The 17755-nt window shown below is 45.2% G+C and overlaps 1 protein-coding gene across 3 annotated transcripts in view; it reads left to right on the forward strand.

The window, feature by feature from the left end:
- Nucleotides 1-17755, forward strand: part of nlgn3a (neuroligin 3a) — a 130943-nt gene that overhangs the window by 101381 nt on the left and 11807 nt on the right. For all 3 annotated transcript variants that reach the window (XM_030396429.1, XM_030396430.1, XM_030396431.1), the window contains one exon: nucleotides 14234-15023. In XM_030396429.1, coding sequence (XP_030252289.1) covers nucleotides 14234-15023 — 790 coding nt within the window. The remainder of the gene's footprint in view (nucleotides 1-14233; nucleotides 15024-17755) is intronic.

A 17755-nucleotide genomic window follows, 5' to 3' on the forward strand; every position in this document is an offset into this window, starting at 1 on the left:
TGGTTGTCATGGAAATGGATCCATCGATATCCGTTGTACTTTGGTTGAAAAGGCTGATAGGTCGACCTTGGTTTATTTATTTTTTTGTCTTTTTGTCATATTTGCTATTACCAATGTCAGGAACAAACTTTCATCAAAGAGAAACTTTTTCTTGCATGCTTATATATAATCATCAGCACTGATGGCAGCCAAGGGATCCAGGCATTTTACTTCCTGACTGCATCTGTTCTTTTCTGCACTAGTGAGAGGGAGGGAGAGAGAAAGACAGTCAGTAAAATTTAGGGGGTTGAATGTGTGATGTGTCATAAACAAAAATTCAATATGATTAAAACATAAATTGAAAGTAAAACATTTTCTTGTGTTTAGGCCAGTAACCACCAGCATGGCAATTCCAAGAAAAATGACCTTATTGTATCTCAAACTTTTTAGTGCTGGTTAAAAAATCGACTGTACATTATGTCATCAAGAGGCCAAATAGGGTTGTTTTTTTTTGTTGTTTTTGTTTGTATAGATAGAAAATAAAAGCGATTTCTAAATATTTTCCACTGTGTAATCAAAGAGCTTGGTACATGTTCATCAAAAACTAGAACAAAATGAGCAAACATCTCTGTTCTAGATCTTAGTAATGAGAAAATCAACAACCTACGACGGCCCCTTTCCACAGCAGAAATTTTTAACTTGTCGTTTTTGCAGAAGGCGCAGGTGTTACTCGTAACATTAACGATCGATCTGTTATATTTAAGTGTCCCAGTAAGTTGTGATGGTGCGCGAGCGTGCACAATATGGGGACTCAGAAGCCAAATCAGCTAAATGGAATCATTAATTGTATTATTTGCACCTGTCTTTCCCCTACTGTCTCATGTCAAAGTGTCTTCTATGTGAATTTGCAAAGAAATTACTTTCACAAATACAAACACATGCCGGTGTCTTCTGTGCCTTGGACACTAGTGTATAATCACATGATTCCCGAAAAGAAGTCATAACAGGTAAAAGGAAAGTAAATGTAAGTATTTTTTTATTCTGAAAAATGTAATATCCAACCCCAGATGGTTAGGGGGGAGACAGTAGAGATACATATTTGACATGGTAAAGAGCTTGTAATAATGGTTTGTAATTCATTTGTATTAATATTTGAAATTTGAGGGCCACAGGAAAATGTCAAGTATAAGTTTCTAATCTGTGCGCTACAGCTTCGACCTGTGAGTCACTTCTTTGTGCGCTGATGGAAGCCGACATTGACACATTCTATAGTATTGGCAATAGGCTTACCGATGCTACTCTGAATGTGTGCAGGAAAAGAATGTCTGTGGGTGAGATATGTGTCAAGTGCTGTGACGTTAGTTGCTGTTGAATATGTGTTAGCTTGACATTGAGAAACTGGAGCGTGCCAGCATGCGGACTAACTGATAGACGAGCGCACTCGGTCTCGCACACACGCCCGTACGCACACATAACTCATATCCGCAGACTCGCATCGATACCGCACAAACAACAGCATGCACATTCTGAACACACAACACACCCACGGCCCTGGCTATGGCAGGTCCAGGCCCGTGGGACTGACTGCCGTTAAAGGTTGGCCTGCGTAAATATTCCCCTCCACGCTCAGCTCAGCTCCACACACATGTAAACACACACAGAGGCATGTGTGCATGTAGGTCCACATACTCACCCACTCCAGGGGGATTTTCTGTGGCTACAGCTGTGTGCCTACTGGCACTGGCAGGAGGAGACACAACAGAGAGAGGAGAATATGGGGGAAGATATGGAAACAGACAGATTGCAGTGAAAGGAATGTTACCATGGAAAAGAGGACAAAACATGAGAAAAGGAACCTGTGCACTCGCTCACACGAGCCTGATGTTTTCTTCTCTGCTATTTTACTTTCTCTCCTCCGCTGAATACAGCCGCGTTTGAATGTAAAAGACTGATAATCAGAAGTGTGAGCGCTGAGGCAGAAAGGCAACTACTGAATGGTTTTCTTGCCCCGGTGAGGCAGTCGCGCAGCTCCACAAAGTTCGCCAGAATGCAGACACGTGTTTGTGCACAAGGACCCACACAACATAAGCAAAGAGAGTGACGCTAGCTAGCAGCATGCTATCTTTCTCACACATAAACACAGATATGCTTGTTTGTCTTGCACTACTTGTGAGGACCCTTGTTGACATAATGCATTCCGTAGACTAAACCTAGTGTGTTAACCCAACCTTAACCATCAGAACTACATGCCTAACCTAAATACCCTCACCCTAACCTAAATCTTTGTCTAACCTTAGCTGACTAAATCTTAACCTTCAAACAACCTTTTGTGGACAAGCCATAATGTCCCCATAAAGCATGAAAGTCCTCACAATGCTTGGTAAAAGCAAAAATTTTACTTCTCAGGAACCTCATCGACACAATACATCCCCTAGGCCCTTAACCTAGCAATCACAACTAAAATACCCAATCCTCAAAACCAAATATGAACTCTCTTTGATAGTTTTTAAGGTCTGGCCTGAATGTCCTCACAAAGCAGAAATGTCCTCACAAAGCAGACTTGTCCTCACCCAGGGGTTTAAAGTAGGAATTCTTCCACACAAAGATATACAAGCACACATATACAGACCCACAAATAAATAGTGAATGAGGCTGCCAGGGCGGGGACGTGCTGCTCCTCGCCACAGCTCAGCTCACAGCTCTCTGCCCTTGTGCCGGGACCTCGGCCTGTCACTCTGCGTTTTACTCCCTGCACCACCACTCCACTGTAAGCAGCCAACACAATTTTGGGTATTGAGGTGCTGAAGAAACTGTCCACCACTACCCATTTGGCCTTTTCAGAGCTTGACAGAAAGGACCGGAGGTAAAAATACACTGCATTCTGCACTTGCCAAAATTGAAAACGGCTGGAGTGCCACTGTAAGAGGAGAATGTATATAGTCCTTGTTATTAGGGCCGACTGGACTGAAATGAGGTTGACACAGCGCCAGACATTGAGATGTTTTCTGTCATTCCCCTTTTTTTTGTTTCACCTGAAACTCAATATCATAAATTAGTGTTCCAAATGGAGTCCGTGCAGTAGATATTAATTACTTGTCCATTACGGTTGGTGACACTATCAATCTGTTATCAGCTGGCTCCACCAATGACTCAAATTAACTGTCACTTCTCAATATCAGCCAAGTCATCTCCATGCTTTATTGCCTTCATTACAATATTCAGTTCTTAAATGGTATCCTCATGAGATCAGACGGTTACCAAGAGGTTGGCGAACGCCGAGGCAGAAGACAGATGCCGTGGCGTGTAGATCTGCACGAAGTTGGTAAATATCAAAGTAAATGTCAGCGTCACCATCAAACACCGTACAAGGAACAAGAATGTGTTGTGCACTAGAAGAAATAATGGGAGAGCAGCCATATCATGATCTCCTGAGGTTCATGTATATTTGATAGGGCCTGCCAGATGTGGCCTTGGATGTGTATCAGCAAGCAATCTCTCTCACATAGCTCACAGAAATTAGATTTCATCTCAGGCCCCAAATCTAATACACGGGCTTATATTTACTCACAGTTACAGCGCATCATAAGCCAATATGACCCTATAGAGGGGTGGCAGAGCTGCGCAAAATACAGTTAAATGAAAATGCTTTGAGCAAACTGTTCCGCAAGCTATCCGAAGCGCCGCGGACTAGCACAGAATGTAGCCATTTCGCCGCTGCATGGGCTTGAACTGTCAGGTGAAATAAAAACTGCCCAAAGCACAATGAACACATAGAATGACATTTTAGGTTTTTCCCATTGTCTTGGAATTCAATAGAAATCAAATTGTTGCTGAATACGTCTGACAAATCTACATCAGCAGGAAAACAATTCCCTTCGATTCTGGTGATGAATCTGAGGTATATCTCTAACTCATATAAAAATCTGTCGGCGGTTAGAAATTTAATTCGACCAAATCACACTCTCAAATCATTTGGCAGCCCTTTGTATTGAGCCGGAGAACAGCGCATATTGGAGATGAAATGGTTTGCATGAGTCACCTAATGCATTGAGATGCCTGTGTATTCCTCACAATGAATGCAAAGTCACAGTTAGCATGCGGAGGGCCATTTTCCTATGCAGAGAGCCTTTGCATGCTTTGAATACTCTCCAGGGACAATAGCACCCACTGAGGAATTTTAAGAGTCTTCTTCTCTTCTCTTTTCTTTCCCCTCCTCTCTTATCCTCCCTTGACCCCCCCCCCCCCCTTCCTCCCCTGCATGTGACACAATGAGAATAGATGCCGGCGCTCACTTCATCCATATGTCTGTCTGTTTGTCTTGCTAAGATGTATTTTCTAGTTTGCGGCGCGGATAAATGTGTAGTCAGCACACTTTTGTTTCAGCGGGGCTGGAGATGACGGATCGCAGTTTGATGAACACTTTGGCCGACACATTTTTAATCTCCATTACCAAAGTCAACATCTCAGCGCCTCCCTGTATTTCTAATCAAAATAAAAAACACATTTGAGAGGATTGATTCGGATGAGTTTCGCAGCCGATCGATGCTCGGTGGTTGAATGCCGAGTTCAGACCCACAAATAGCTCTTAATTGTTCGGGTTTCCAGTTGACTTGATTTGTGCGAGTAGATTTTCAGGGAGCCCCTGTTGCCAGTGAACACACAGCAGGACATGTCATAACCCAATTGTCTTGACGTCCACTTACAGTAAGTGGCAATGGTGGCTAAAGACTCACGCAGTAATTGACTCAATGGGAGTTTACAGTGTGAAACATGAGGCATTGAAGGCGGACACAATGCTCTCCAGGGATGGGCTTTTGTGACTGCCATATCTCCACTGGGCCACACACACACAGAGAAGTGGATGCACGCACACACACTCAATGAATGCACAAACACAGCAACCTTCTCCTCTTTGCAGGTAATTCTGCATTCAGGTGCCGGGGTCACGTTCCGAAGCGCCATCCCATTCCCGGAGTTTTCGCTCTCAATCTTTAATGTGTGCCCGGGAATGAGGGCGAGGCGAGGGCGACACATATCCATCCTATTTTGGTCCGCTGTTTGCATGGTGTGCCGCCTTGAATTAGACAGAGCTTGTGTGGCTTGTGGCTGCAGGGCTACTGGCACAATGGGCAGAGGAGGGGAACAGTGGTGTCAGACGCTGTGAGAGAGGAACACACAGAGTGACATAGGCACAGCTAGAAGAATATGTTTACGCTGCTGGAGCCAGCGCTCAGCCTGACACACTCATGCCTGGTACAATAGTTAATCGGCTCGGACGCCGCTGCTGCTGCAGCTGGTGTGACCACTGACCCTAAAAGGCATCGGTAACAGGGGGGCTCTTTCTAATGGGAAGAGCACTATAATTACAATGCAGCGCATCCAAGGGAGTATTTTTTTCTAACGTCTCCTCTGGTTCTGCTTCATTAATGGTGGTTTAGATTAAAAGAGTTGTTGATGTTGGTCAGAGAAAAAAGGTTGCTGCCTACTAGGTGCTCCATGTGTGGTGCCTAATGAGCTTCCTGAATTATATGTGTGTGTGTGTGTGTGTGTGTGTGCACGTGTGTTTGAGTGTGGTAGCATTTATGTGGGTGGATTGTATAGCGTACATACATTACATGTTACATGTTGCCTGAAGGTATTTTGCGAGCAGCTCGAGTAGGATTTGGACTTCCCTAGAGAAACAATTGATATTTAGAGGATGCACATGTGCAGCTAAGCCTGCATGTTTAGGATGTGTGTGTGTGCGTGTGTGTGTGTGTGTGTGTGTGTGTGTGTGTGTGTGTGTGTGTGTGTGTGTGTGTGTGTGTGTGTGTGTGTGCATGGACCCAATGCACATTGTTTGCCTTTGTCTGTAAGCTACAATCAGATGTAATCGGGGACGTATCCTTTTCTGAACCAGACTCAAAGGCGTGTAAGCTAGTGATCTGCTGTGCTGGAAGACTGTGAAAAGGGCCGGGGTAAGCAGTAAGCTTCCACCCACCTCATGCTTTTAGCCAGCATGTGCGTATCCATCTCAGTTTCACCTTCTGTACCCCTACAGCTCACAGCTAATTTGTTTCTGCAAGACATAGGCACTCAGACAGAGGTCTCTCTCTCTCTCTCTCTCTCTCTCTCTCTCTCTATCTCTCTCTCTCTCTCTCTCTCTTTCTCTCTCTCCCTATCTCCGCATATCTCTCTCTCTCTCTCCTTTCCATCGCTCGCTGTCACTCTCTTTCCTTCTCTGCTCTGAATCCCTCTGATTCCCCCCAGGGGGGTGTACACCCCTTGCGATAATTTATCACAAATGCAACTGCGCCCTCTCCGTGGCTTTCCTTGGCCCAAAAATGAGTTTCAGCCATCCCATCTGGCTGTCACAGGCAAGATGTCGCCAAGAATAGAAGCTTCCCATCCTTCCACATTTCATGGCTGAATTGTCATATTTGTGTGTGACTTATGTCTTTGACCCTCCCATGGTAGACATATTTTACATCCGATTTGTACTTATGGAGCTGCGCTTCCTTGAAGTGAGTGCACTCTTTGTCTCTGCCTGTCACCGCCTGCTGCATATATAAAACTGAACCAGGCTTTGGGGCTGCTGTACAATGCAGATGGGGTGTAAAACATGGTGCATATATTTAGAAACAACAGGAGTCAGATGTTTGCACTGTTACTACACAGCAGCCACTCGCACAGTCCTCCCATGAAAACCAGTTTCTGCTGAAGCTAAAGGCACTAATCATTTCCTCTCAGCGTACTGATCTGAAATCTATTTGTGGACGCAGTTGGAGAAGAGAGAGGAAATCAGAAAACATCTTTAACAACTTGTCCCATCTAATGAGATTAGCAGAGCCGCTTACACAGTCATGACATGGAGATACACACAGATAACCCTGTAATAACTCATTATTCTTCCCATTTCCACATCGACGCCTAGTCAAGGCTCGCTGACAGTGCGTGTTGTTGTTGTGCATACACAGCTATCAGGCCAATCTAGGCACTGCAGTGGTAGTGTGGAGTGAGCTCGCTGGATACCGCCCCGAATGCAACAGCACAAAGAGAGCTAGCAGTAGAAGGACACGGAGATAGTATTCTCTGCTTTTCAGAGGCTGCAGCATTAGTGACACATGCATGGGTGCAAATGGAAAAATTCAGCGTGCAGGCTCTCTGTTTCTCTTGGTGTGGCACGGAGGCTGCAGTAGAAGAGGAGGACTGAAATCAATTCGGTGGGTGTGCTTGCAAGCAAGTGTAGTCATGAGAATGCACAGATAATGTCCCAGAAAATACAGAAACAGCTGAATGAAAAGGACTTGGTTTAAGTGCATATCAGATCAAGAATAATAGAAAGTTGCTGAAGGATCCTCTTCTTTTTTTGTTGAAACTTTTCTGTCCTGATACCAATGTCTCTTTTCATAGCTTTTCCCTCAACTTCGTCCGTAACCACATAAAGAAAAGAGAGTCTACCTGTGCCCTGTGATTGTTCGTCGTCCATCAGACACACATCCACACACTTTACCAGCGGCAGCAGCAAAGTACTTAACAGCTGCCCCGGCCTTCATTTAAGTGCCATCATAGGATGTTTTTTTAAGCCAGTATTAAGTGAGTGGGTGCATGACTATTTACGCTTATGCTTCTGTCTGTAGGCACCATAACTGGATCACATAGGATTTTCAAATAAAAAGCAGAGTTATCCTACCGAAGAGAGCCGATCCAATTTCGAAAATTGGACAATACAACACAGGCGCGGCGAAAAAAAAGTTTAGACAATCACAGAGACGTGTTTTAAAATGCGGTTTAATCTTCTCTACTGCGGATGACAACAAGTGCTTATCTGAAATGTCTCAATGTATTAAACCCCACTCCCGTTTCTATCCCAAAATACATTTGGTGAATTAGTCTACAATTACTGTTTGACTCAGGTGTGGCGTGCATGCCTGTGATTAGCAGCTGAATTGATTAGTTCAAGGAGGAGCAGTGGCCCCGCTGAGCTGTGCGTGCAGACGGAGGGAGGCCAGCGCGTGATGATGAGGCCTGGAGTGTTCGGTATTGACCAGTGGATGTCACGTCGTGATTAGTAGGAGATATCACACTCGCCGGGCTCAGATGCACATCGATCCTGGAACCTGGGTACAGCCTGTCAATGGGGTCATTTTTATCCTCCTCGCCGCCTCCTTTTCTGCTTCCCGCTATTTCCCATTTCCTATGCTCTCCTTTCACTCACACCTTTCCTTCCTCTCCCATGCTTTTTTTTTTTGTCATTTACCCTCTTTTCTGTCTCTCCTCTGTTCTGCTTTCCCACTCCCTCCCTTCCCTCCATCCACCCTCATGGATCAAACTCTTTATCTGGCCTAAGCCACAGCCTGCAGGCAAGCAGGCAGTCTCTACAGAGGCTGGAGCAGAAGACCAACAGCTTCAAACAACATTATATAGGGCTGGCATGAAGCATGTCTCACACTGATAGATGAAAACACTGGCCCCTCAGACACTGCCTCTGTATGGACATGATGAAAACAGGAGCAGGCCAATGCTTCTGTTTTAAAAGCCCGCTGCACTCCACTTGACTATTGCTACAACACCTCCCGGGATGTAAGACAGACTTAAGTTTTGTAGGAATTAGGCAAGCGTTCGCTTTTGTGTCCTGATCCATGCAAAACAAAACAGTTGGTTTCTGGGAGGAAGATGCATTTTCTTTGGCAGCTGTCCTGTTGGATCATCTGTTATGAAATCATTCCAGAGTAAATCTGGTTTAGAGGGAACATGTGAAGCCAGGTAACAAGAACAGTTGCAGTCATAAAAAGAGCAAGAAAAACAAACCATGCATGCAACAGATCCAAAGTAGTAAGTCCCATTTGGGCCGTTTTGTGTCATGTTTCATTCCTATTACTTAAGCAAACAAGTACTGCAAATAGCAGTCTTGCTTGGGTTAATGCTCATGCTCTCTCACACACACACACACACACACACACTGCATGGATGCCTGAACTTACAGTATCTCCCTGTAACCTGAGGGAATCAAGGAAGTGTATTTTCCTGATTCCTTCAGCATCATTCGTTAAGGGGTTGACAAGTTCCATGCTGGGCGGGAACTGTAATGGAACAGAAAAAGCACAATGTAGGTATTGTTTCAGGGCTGCCAGACCGATGTGAAATTATCCATGGACTAATGCATGATCAGACCAGAGGCACTTGTGTTTAAGTGGATGCAGCCCGTGGTACTGTAGGCTGTAGCCATGGAGACAGCAGCTTTAACCCTGCGTTATGAAGTGGCCAAGGATGTACAATTAGGCAAATTTTGCCAGTATTCATCTTCCAGCTGGTTTTTAAATCTTTCAGGTGGGATTGAACCACTTTGTCTATCTTCATCATATCGAGGAAAAAAAAACATTGTGCATTCCCGGAAGGGATGAGAGTTAAGAAAGAACGCAGGGAGAAAAAACTGCACAGAGACGGAAAGAAAAGACGAGCCTGAGTGAAATGCAGCAAGAGAGGCAGAGCAACATTTATTGAGTGTGTCCAACTGAGTGCTAGCCTAGTTTGTCAGTAGACGGAAAGAAATGTTTGCAACAGAGGGGGCTCTGCTCAGTCCTCAGGTCTTTGGAGATTTGCTTACAGTGAGTAGATGGTGGAGGTAAGATGGCTCAGAGGATTCAGGCTCCACTGAACGCAGGCTCATGTCTAATAATCAGCAGGGAGGGACTCAGCATGGTCCCTCGGAAAAAGAGACAGGGAGAGTGAGATGGAGAGAGACGGAAAAACAGAGCGGAGGAAAGATTGAAGGCGAGGGCGAAAAAAAAGCAAGTACAAGATCTAGTAGGAGTTAAGAGATGGGGGGGGGGGGGACGAGAGAAAGACACGTCCCTGTGGCCAAGTTATTCCTCTCTTGCGATTGCTTTCATGTGTCTGAGAAGAATTCTGATAAGATTTGCGCTGCTTTACATATTTTTCACCCCTATTAGCTCTTAAAGTCAATTTAAGAGAATGAATCACTGACCTATAAAATAAGACTCAGCCAATCCAAACTCTCAAGGTCACCCGACAGACGTCGCGCCAACGCCGTTGTTGTCTTTTGTTAATTCTTCTTCACATTGTAAATTTGGATGACATTGTTGAGGTTGTCGTGGTTTTGCAGGATGCACTTTACGGTCGCTTTTATCTCAGGGCCAGGCTGATAAAACTCACTGCTGATGCTTCAGTGATTTTTGCCAGCTGTTCCAGATTACAAAGTACAGTCATTTATGGCGCTTACTGGCAGCACCGCCGACAGAACATCCTTGTCCATTAACACGGTATGAATGCTCACACATGCCCAAAGTTGCCACGTAATACATCAGCAGTGATCCAAAGCGCGGCCACGTCATGCTACTCTCTGTCCAGTGATGCAGCGTTGGGCTCGTTAATATGAGCCTCTCGTCCATATTCCTGTTGTCAAAACACGGCCTAAACTTCTGTGTGTTTTGTTTGAGGCCTGTGGGTTTGTGTCAAGTGTGGCTCTCTAACCTATGCAGTGGTCATCACACCCCCAAGGTCAAGCTTCTTCTTTTTTTTTTTATTTGCTATCAGCTGTGAATTATCTCTACAAGCCACTCCAGCGATCCAGGGCCTGAACCACATGCCCATTTAACGGGTGTCTAGTGAGGGGGCAGCGCGGTCGAGGTCGGCAAACCGCAGCACAGAGGCGGCTGAAGAGCGACGCAACAGCATTTTAGCAGGGACCCGATGAGTGATTACCTCGGAGCTCCAGTCATAATTCAGCGTGACCTCAATCTGCCAGCAACACTATGGTTTGATTGATCTGCTCACAGTTTGGGTGTCGGGTTCTAGCATGTCAACCACGGGCAGATAATTTCAGGGCTATCTGTTGCTTTTTGCAAAGTAAAACATGCTAGATAGGATTGTGACACACGTGTTGATGGCGTTGCATCACGCCCTTTGTGTTTAATTCGCCGGGATGTTGAGTAATCGTTTGCTGCGCACTAGCCGTCGGAGTAGATACTGAAGACAAAACAAATGCCACAAATGGTTAACCCCCATCATGATGAAGCCTGTCGTCTGTCGGTCTATTCATCATCTCCGCGTCTTATCAATCAAAGTCAGCACAAATACACGTGCACACACACACACACACACATGCACGCAGACACACACGTACACCTCCCAGTGTGGATAATTAGTGGATTCCCTCAGTGGGTGATAGAGCCTGGGCTCCTCTCTCCCCTCTCTCTCTCTGACCTTCCCCAGTGAGCTTCCTACCACAGCGGGGCTCATCACACACGGCTCTAATACATATTTATCGGTCCGGTGACAGCCCATGTGCGTTGGATTTATATGTTTCTCGACAAACAATAGTAAAGCCTCAGTCACTCTTCCTCCCTTTCATCAACCAAAGCGGGAGATAAATCTAATGTTGTCGACCTGGCTCCAGCCTCCTCAGCAGTGGGCCATCTGCGAGTTATGCAGACAGACAGGGAGACCAAGCCTAGTTGAATTCAAGCCGCTCTCCTCAATTACGGCAAAAGGATTTGATATACGTATGTCTGTCAAATCTCCTTGGCAATCGAAGGAGCCGCTCCGCTGGCAAACGTTTTACATTCAGCAACTTCTGATCAAAGACGTTCAGAGAGTGGCTGTGGCGTGGCTGGCGGCATTTGGGATTCAGGACGGACTCGCTGCACCATGACTGGCTCTGTTTGCACAGCGCAATCTGAGTTGAGATGTGAAGAGAGGCAATACCACAAAAGAGTGAGGGGAGGGGAAGGGAGGGAAAGAGGAGGAGGAGGAGGAAGGGAAAAGGAGGGGATGGCAGGATTAAGCCCCAGCCCCCCCTCTCTGCTTCCAAGCGGCCATCTTTCATCTTGCGGCTGCCCCTCTAATGCTTTCAAGTGGGTGATACCCTCGACATCTGCTTCCGCTCCCTGGGACACGGCACAGGCCTCCGTCCTGCAGAGACGCACAGCCACAGGACAGCTTGAAGGGCAACGACAGGGCAGGGCCATGAAGAACTGATGCAGAAACGTCTTTTTTTTTTTCCTCCACTGAGGTTAAATCAAAAACATAAATTCAGACATGATTTGAAATCTTTACTGCTAACAGACCCCAAATCTTTGTTCAAACTGCGGCTTATACCAGTACACACACTTACCACAGACACATTTCACAGTTCACTCACCCAGACACATTAATTCTACTTACTACTTGCGAACAAATAAATGTAAATAGCTCTGTAAATAAACACTTCATCTTTGCCAAGAAGAAATAAGCCCCCCGCCGCCTCTGATTAAGACTACCAAAGTGATATATCTGGCACTTAAGTCTGCTGTTTACCTCATAAACACAAAGCCACCCACACTGATGCTGAAATATCACAAACTTGAGTCTGCGTGCCTGTATATTTACCCCGCTAGTCTTTGTGGCTTAAATGTGAAATCGTCTAATGACATTTTTTGTGTATGCGTGCCATAACAAGAGCATTTCATTTGCTCTCAGTATCACAAGTTCAGTTGTATTCCTTGACTCCGGCAGCGGAAGTGCCACGAGCAATAAAGCAGCATGGTCAAGTTGTGAGAGCTTCGGCTCTTTTTTTTTTCCTGAGATTCGTAAAAACAGCAATTGTGACTCCTAAAACCGCATCAGGGGGACGGATGAGTGGTGCTGTCAAGACGGAGACTGCGAGGCAACGTCGGTGATGTGACGGTAGCCTACCCAAGACAGAGAGGATGTCATGTCACCTTCACTCTACTGTCTGTCAGGAGACATTTTTCAAAGGAGACGCAATTCAATTATTTTTGAGGAAATGATGTTTGTTATTTGGGATCTGTTCCTTGTGGTGAAAAGTCATTTTATATTCCCTTCCTCTGCACTGCAACTAAAAATGTAATTTGATTTGTGAAAGCGCCCCATGGGACTGTAGATTTGTTCGCCTGGGTTTCTGAACCCCCTCCACCCCCTTTAAAGCTTACCCACACACGAACGGCAAACTCCTATTTAGATTCACGTAATAGATGGTCTGTTGTCTCTATTTCTGGATGCTACAAGCAGGAGACCGTGGTGTTCTGTTCTGCTTGGCCCTCTTTTATTGTGCACCACCATGTTGCATTGTATCGCCGGGTGAATATGTGCGGCTCCATTCCTTCTGCTAATGTAGGGAGTAGGAGTGGATTTTTATTTATAGCAATCCACCCACCAACTCCTGTAGAATTTAGTGATCTTTCAGGTAAAATAGATGACTTTTAACTGAAGCAGAGGTACTGTGTGATTAACTGTGAGTGTGTGTGTGTGTGTGTGTGTGTGTGTGTGTGTGTGTGTGTGTGTGTGTGTAATGACTGCAAAAAAAAGGAAACATCTGTGTCTATAATTGCAGTGTTTGAGGTTCAACCAATTTAATCTACCTTGATAAGTACATTAACAGGAGGGGGGGCATGTGCATTGGGTTCTTTCTGTTTCATACAAGGAAAGGGATTTTTGGGTACGATAAGCTATTTTCTTATGTGAACTTCTGAAGCAAGTTCCGGAGAATCAGTTCTGGACCCTCTGGATCCATGATGTACATAAAAGAGGGGCTACTTCCTCTGCATGGACATTGTTTGGGAATGGTCCCGACAAGGACCAGAAAACTGTATTTTGCAAGTTGTGCCAGAGAACGGTCCCCACAACAGGCTCAAAACAACACTAATCTTCTTCACCACCTACGAATTTGTTCATCTAATTTTACAGAAAATGTGCTATATTGTGATATCTATCATTATGTGGATATTATATGACCTGTATCTACGTAGCCAGGTAAAGTCTGGATAACGTCGGGGTTCAGCTGATTCAGAAATCTGCATTCTCATATAAAGCTCCTCCGGGGATTGCCTCGATAAGTTCAGGGTCGCAGTGCGTGTGTTAAAGGGATTGTATAGTCTGGTTTTGCCAGTTTTAGCCATATTGGCACCTTCTGCCCGTGACAAACACACAAAGATGATTAGCGAGAGAAAATATAGAGATGGATAGAAGAAGAGAAGATGACAGACAGAGCGCTGATTCCCTCCTCTGTCTGCGAGCTGTCTGTGAGACCAGGCCATCTGCACAGTCATTATCGCCGCCATGATTCCATTATTGTTCCGTGTGGCAACAAGGACTTGTTCTGTCTGGCCATTGTAATTCTTATCAGCTGACAGTCCCCTTTTGATCATGGCAGCAACAAAATTAAAAACTCTCATGTAGTACAACACATAACTGAATTATCCTCCGTAATCGTGACACACTAAATATCATGTCTTCCTCCTGTGTCCTTGTGCAGGTCTGTTCCATAGAGCCATCATTCAGAGCGGGTCAGCCCTCTCCAGCTGGGCGGTGAACTACCAGCCGGTCAAGTATACACGTCTCCTGGCGGAGAAGGTGGGCTGTAACGTCCTGGACACCCTAGACATGGTGGACTGTCTGAGGAAGAAGAGCTCCAGGGAGCTGGTGGAGCAGGACATACAACCAGCGAGGTACCACGTGGCCTTTGGACCTGTAATCGATGGCGATGTCATCCCGGACGACCCCGAGATCCTGATGGAGCAGGGTGAGTTCCTCAACTACGACATCATGCTGGGGGTCAACCAGGGCGAGGGGTTGCGGTTCGTGGAGAACGTGGTGGATTCAGAGGATGGCGTGTCTGGGAATGACTTTGACTTCTCCGTATCAGACTTTGTGGACAGTCTGTACGGGTACCCTGAGGGCAAGGACACACTGAGGGAGACCATCAAGTTCATGTACACAGACTGGGCAGACAGAGACAATCCAGAGACCAGGCGTAAGACGCTGGTGGCTCTCTTCACCGACCACCAGTGGGTGGAGCCGTCGGTGGTGACAGCTGATCTTCACGCTCGTTACGGCTCACCTACCTACTTCTACGCCTTCTACCACCACTGCCAGAGCCTGATGAAGCCAGCCTGGTCAGACGCCGCCCACGGGGACGAGGTGCCCTACGTATTTGGAATTCCTATGATTGGCCCGACGGATCTTTTCCCCTGTAACTTCTCAAAGAATGATGTCATGCTCAGTGCTGTGGTCATGACCTACTGGACCAACTTTGCCAAGACTGGGTGAGTAAAATGACTGTGTCTTGTTAGTAGTATTGTTAGGTTTTAACCAATGGCAGGTTTGGATACTTACTTATACTTTATGCCTGCTGGTGCCCTATTTTTTTCGCTCCTGCTTTTTCGTCCTCAAACACCACCGCTGCTAGTCAATGTTCATATTTTACCAGCATTTGGCCTGGGGCTGGTACTTGTTTTGAGCCCAGCCTAATATTGAGTGTTACTTTGACTTGAGGTCAACTTGTTGCATTATTCTGGGCATTGAAGCAGGTTGCTAACTCAAGTTACAAGAAGATGACTGGCTGGAGTATCAGGAAGTCAAACAGTGTAAATATAGGGCATTTCATCCTATTGGATTGCTAATATCGCACCTGTTACACACAACGACTGTTATACACATGATATTAGCTGTTAAATGTGTGTAAACACAACCACGAGGTTGACGCTCAACACAAAGGAACGCATCATTATTCGCAGTCAGCTAAAGGCAGGAACGAGGTAATTTAACAGTAGGCAAACTAAAAATGTTAGTGAATGAATGAAGGATGTTCAAACAATTGAGAGTACCGAGTGCTGCAGGATCCTAACGGTATTATGATTCAAACCAATCACGAACCAGTCCGAACCAATTAGCACCAATTGTCAGTATCCCTCTCTAATCCCAGCATAGATCAGACAAGTATCTGTTTCTTATGGTCTAATAATAGAAGGAACATGACATGATCCACACATATTACGCATGTGTCTTTCAAATGTATTTAACAATAAGTACTCACCAATTACTAAAAGTAGCAATCACACACTGACAAACTTTTTTATTAATAGAAAATCACAGAGAGAAGTCCTATCTGAGTCCTGTTAAAAGGCCTCAGTGCTACAGAAAAGAAGCTGCAGGATAAAAGGAAGCTCTGCAATGAATAGGATGGGACAGAAAAGGCATTTTTCAACAAAGACATTTTTTCAGAGGTGTTTTTTGCCTGAACTTCCTGCGTCCCAGTCTGAAAACCTGAGACATATTGAATCTGAGGAAGATTAAATGTTCCCCCAGAGTGTGCGCTGTGCTTTTTGTGCTTGGCTGAGTGTTTGGGTTGAGTATGTGTGCATGGCCGCCCGTCTTTCTGTATACTGGTGTGTGTGTGTGTGTGTGTGTGTGTGTGGCTGGAAATACTATCTATGCTCTATTATTCTGAGGCCCAAAAGACACAGAGACTTATCAGGCAGACATATCAAACTCTTGCCCTCAGCGGTATCGATTCCCCCAGCGTGGACCGAGTCGATCACTCGTGCCCTGGGTGACTCCCGCTCCCCACAATGCTCAGTTTCACCCCGCCCATCTCTATGCCTGGCCGTTTTGTATGACTACTAGTAATCATTTCTAACAACTGAAATTTAATTTGAAAATCCCCGTTACCAGAGAGGTATTGATCCCATCCTGAACTGGAAGCAGTCTGAAATCTTGTTCTGTTTTTTTTATCTGTCTCTAAATCATCTGCTGTCTAATCAGGTGGCATTTACATCCAGTCGTCTGGCTCTGCTACAGCCTTGAACTGCTAATGGCAGACGAGTGCAGATGGACTGCTGCTTTGGCTCCTCAAGGAAAGCACCGAGGTCCATCAGTGATGCTTGGACTAAACAGCTGTCTCCTCTGCCTGGCAGCCATCTTGTGTCAACACATACAAAGCTGCAATTTGTAGATACAGATGGATTTTCTAACTTGTCCTTTCAAGAAAAAAAATTGACAGAGGATGTGTTCAATTTTAATGAGAAAAGTTTGGGGCCTAGAGGTAAAAATGCACGCTGCTTATGTACTGAATCACTCTTTACTTGGATCTTTTTAATGTCGCTGAAATTAATTCTGATAGATGACGACAGCCTGCCCATTTTACCTACGACCGCTTGGATTCAACACACTGCCATGGGCAGTGAGCCTGCCGTAACCGTAACCTGGCCTTCACCCTGGCGAGCAGCAGAAGTTGAGAACAACAAATTGCACTTTACTGCTGACCCTGTGTCAGTTTTGTAGGTTTCCGCGTCACTGATTGATTGAGACTGGTAGGAGAGCAGTGAGAGGCTAGGCTGTTCTACAACTTTGTTTACAAAAAGGTTTGGACACGGTGTAAAACATAAAAACACAATAATCTGCAAAGTAAGTGACAACGTTTTTACAAAAGTGCCCGTGTAGTAATATCCTTTTCAGAGGTTATGCTTGCTTGCTTGTGAGCAACTGAGTCTTTCAAGAATGCCCCTTTCATACCCAATCATAATATTATCACTTGTGGAATATTCCAGACAGGTTTTGGCATCAAATTTATATAAAGAATATTAATGATAATAGAAAGAACCAATTAAGTTGACGATGTAAAACATAAAATATCTAATCTCACCGGAATATACTTTAATAAAGGATTAACAAATCGTCAGTGTTTTGTTTGTGTTTGACACAGAATCCTAACACATTGCAGATCTGGGCTCGCCACATTACGGCCAGTACCCGCCCTATGCTGTGTCGCCTTGGTGTAACTCCAGTCTGGAGGATTACATGCAGACCGAAATTAGGCACTCAGATGGTATAAATCCCGGGATTAGATGCTAGGATGATAAAAAATGCTCCAAAGGGTAATTGTACCGCAGCCCAAGTAAAGGATTCTACCATCAACTCCTCTGAGGGGGGGAGGGGGGTGAGGATGTGAGATATTTCCCACAGATTCTTAAGTTCATCCTCCTCATTTAGACTTCAC

This window comes from Sparus aurata, chromosome 18, assembly GCF_900880675.1.
Source record: "Sparus aurata chromosome 18, fSpaAur1.1, whole genome shotgun sequence".
NCBI lineage: Eukaryota > Metazoa > Chordata > Actinopteri > Spariformes > Sparidae > Sparus > Sparus aurata.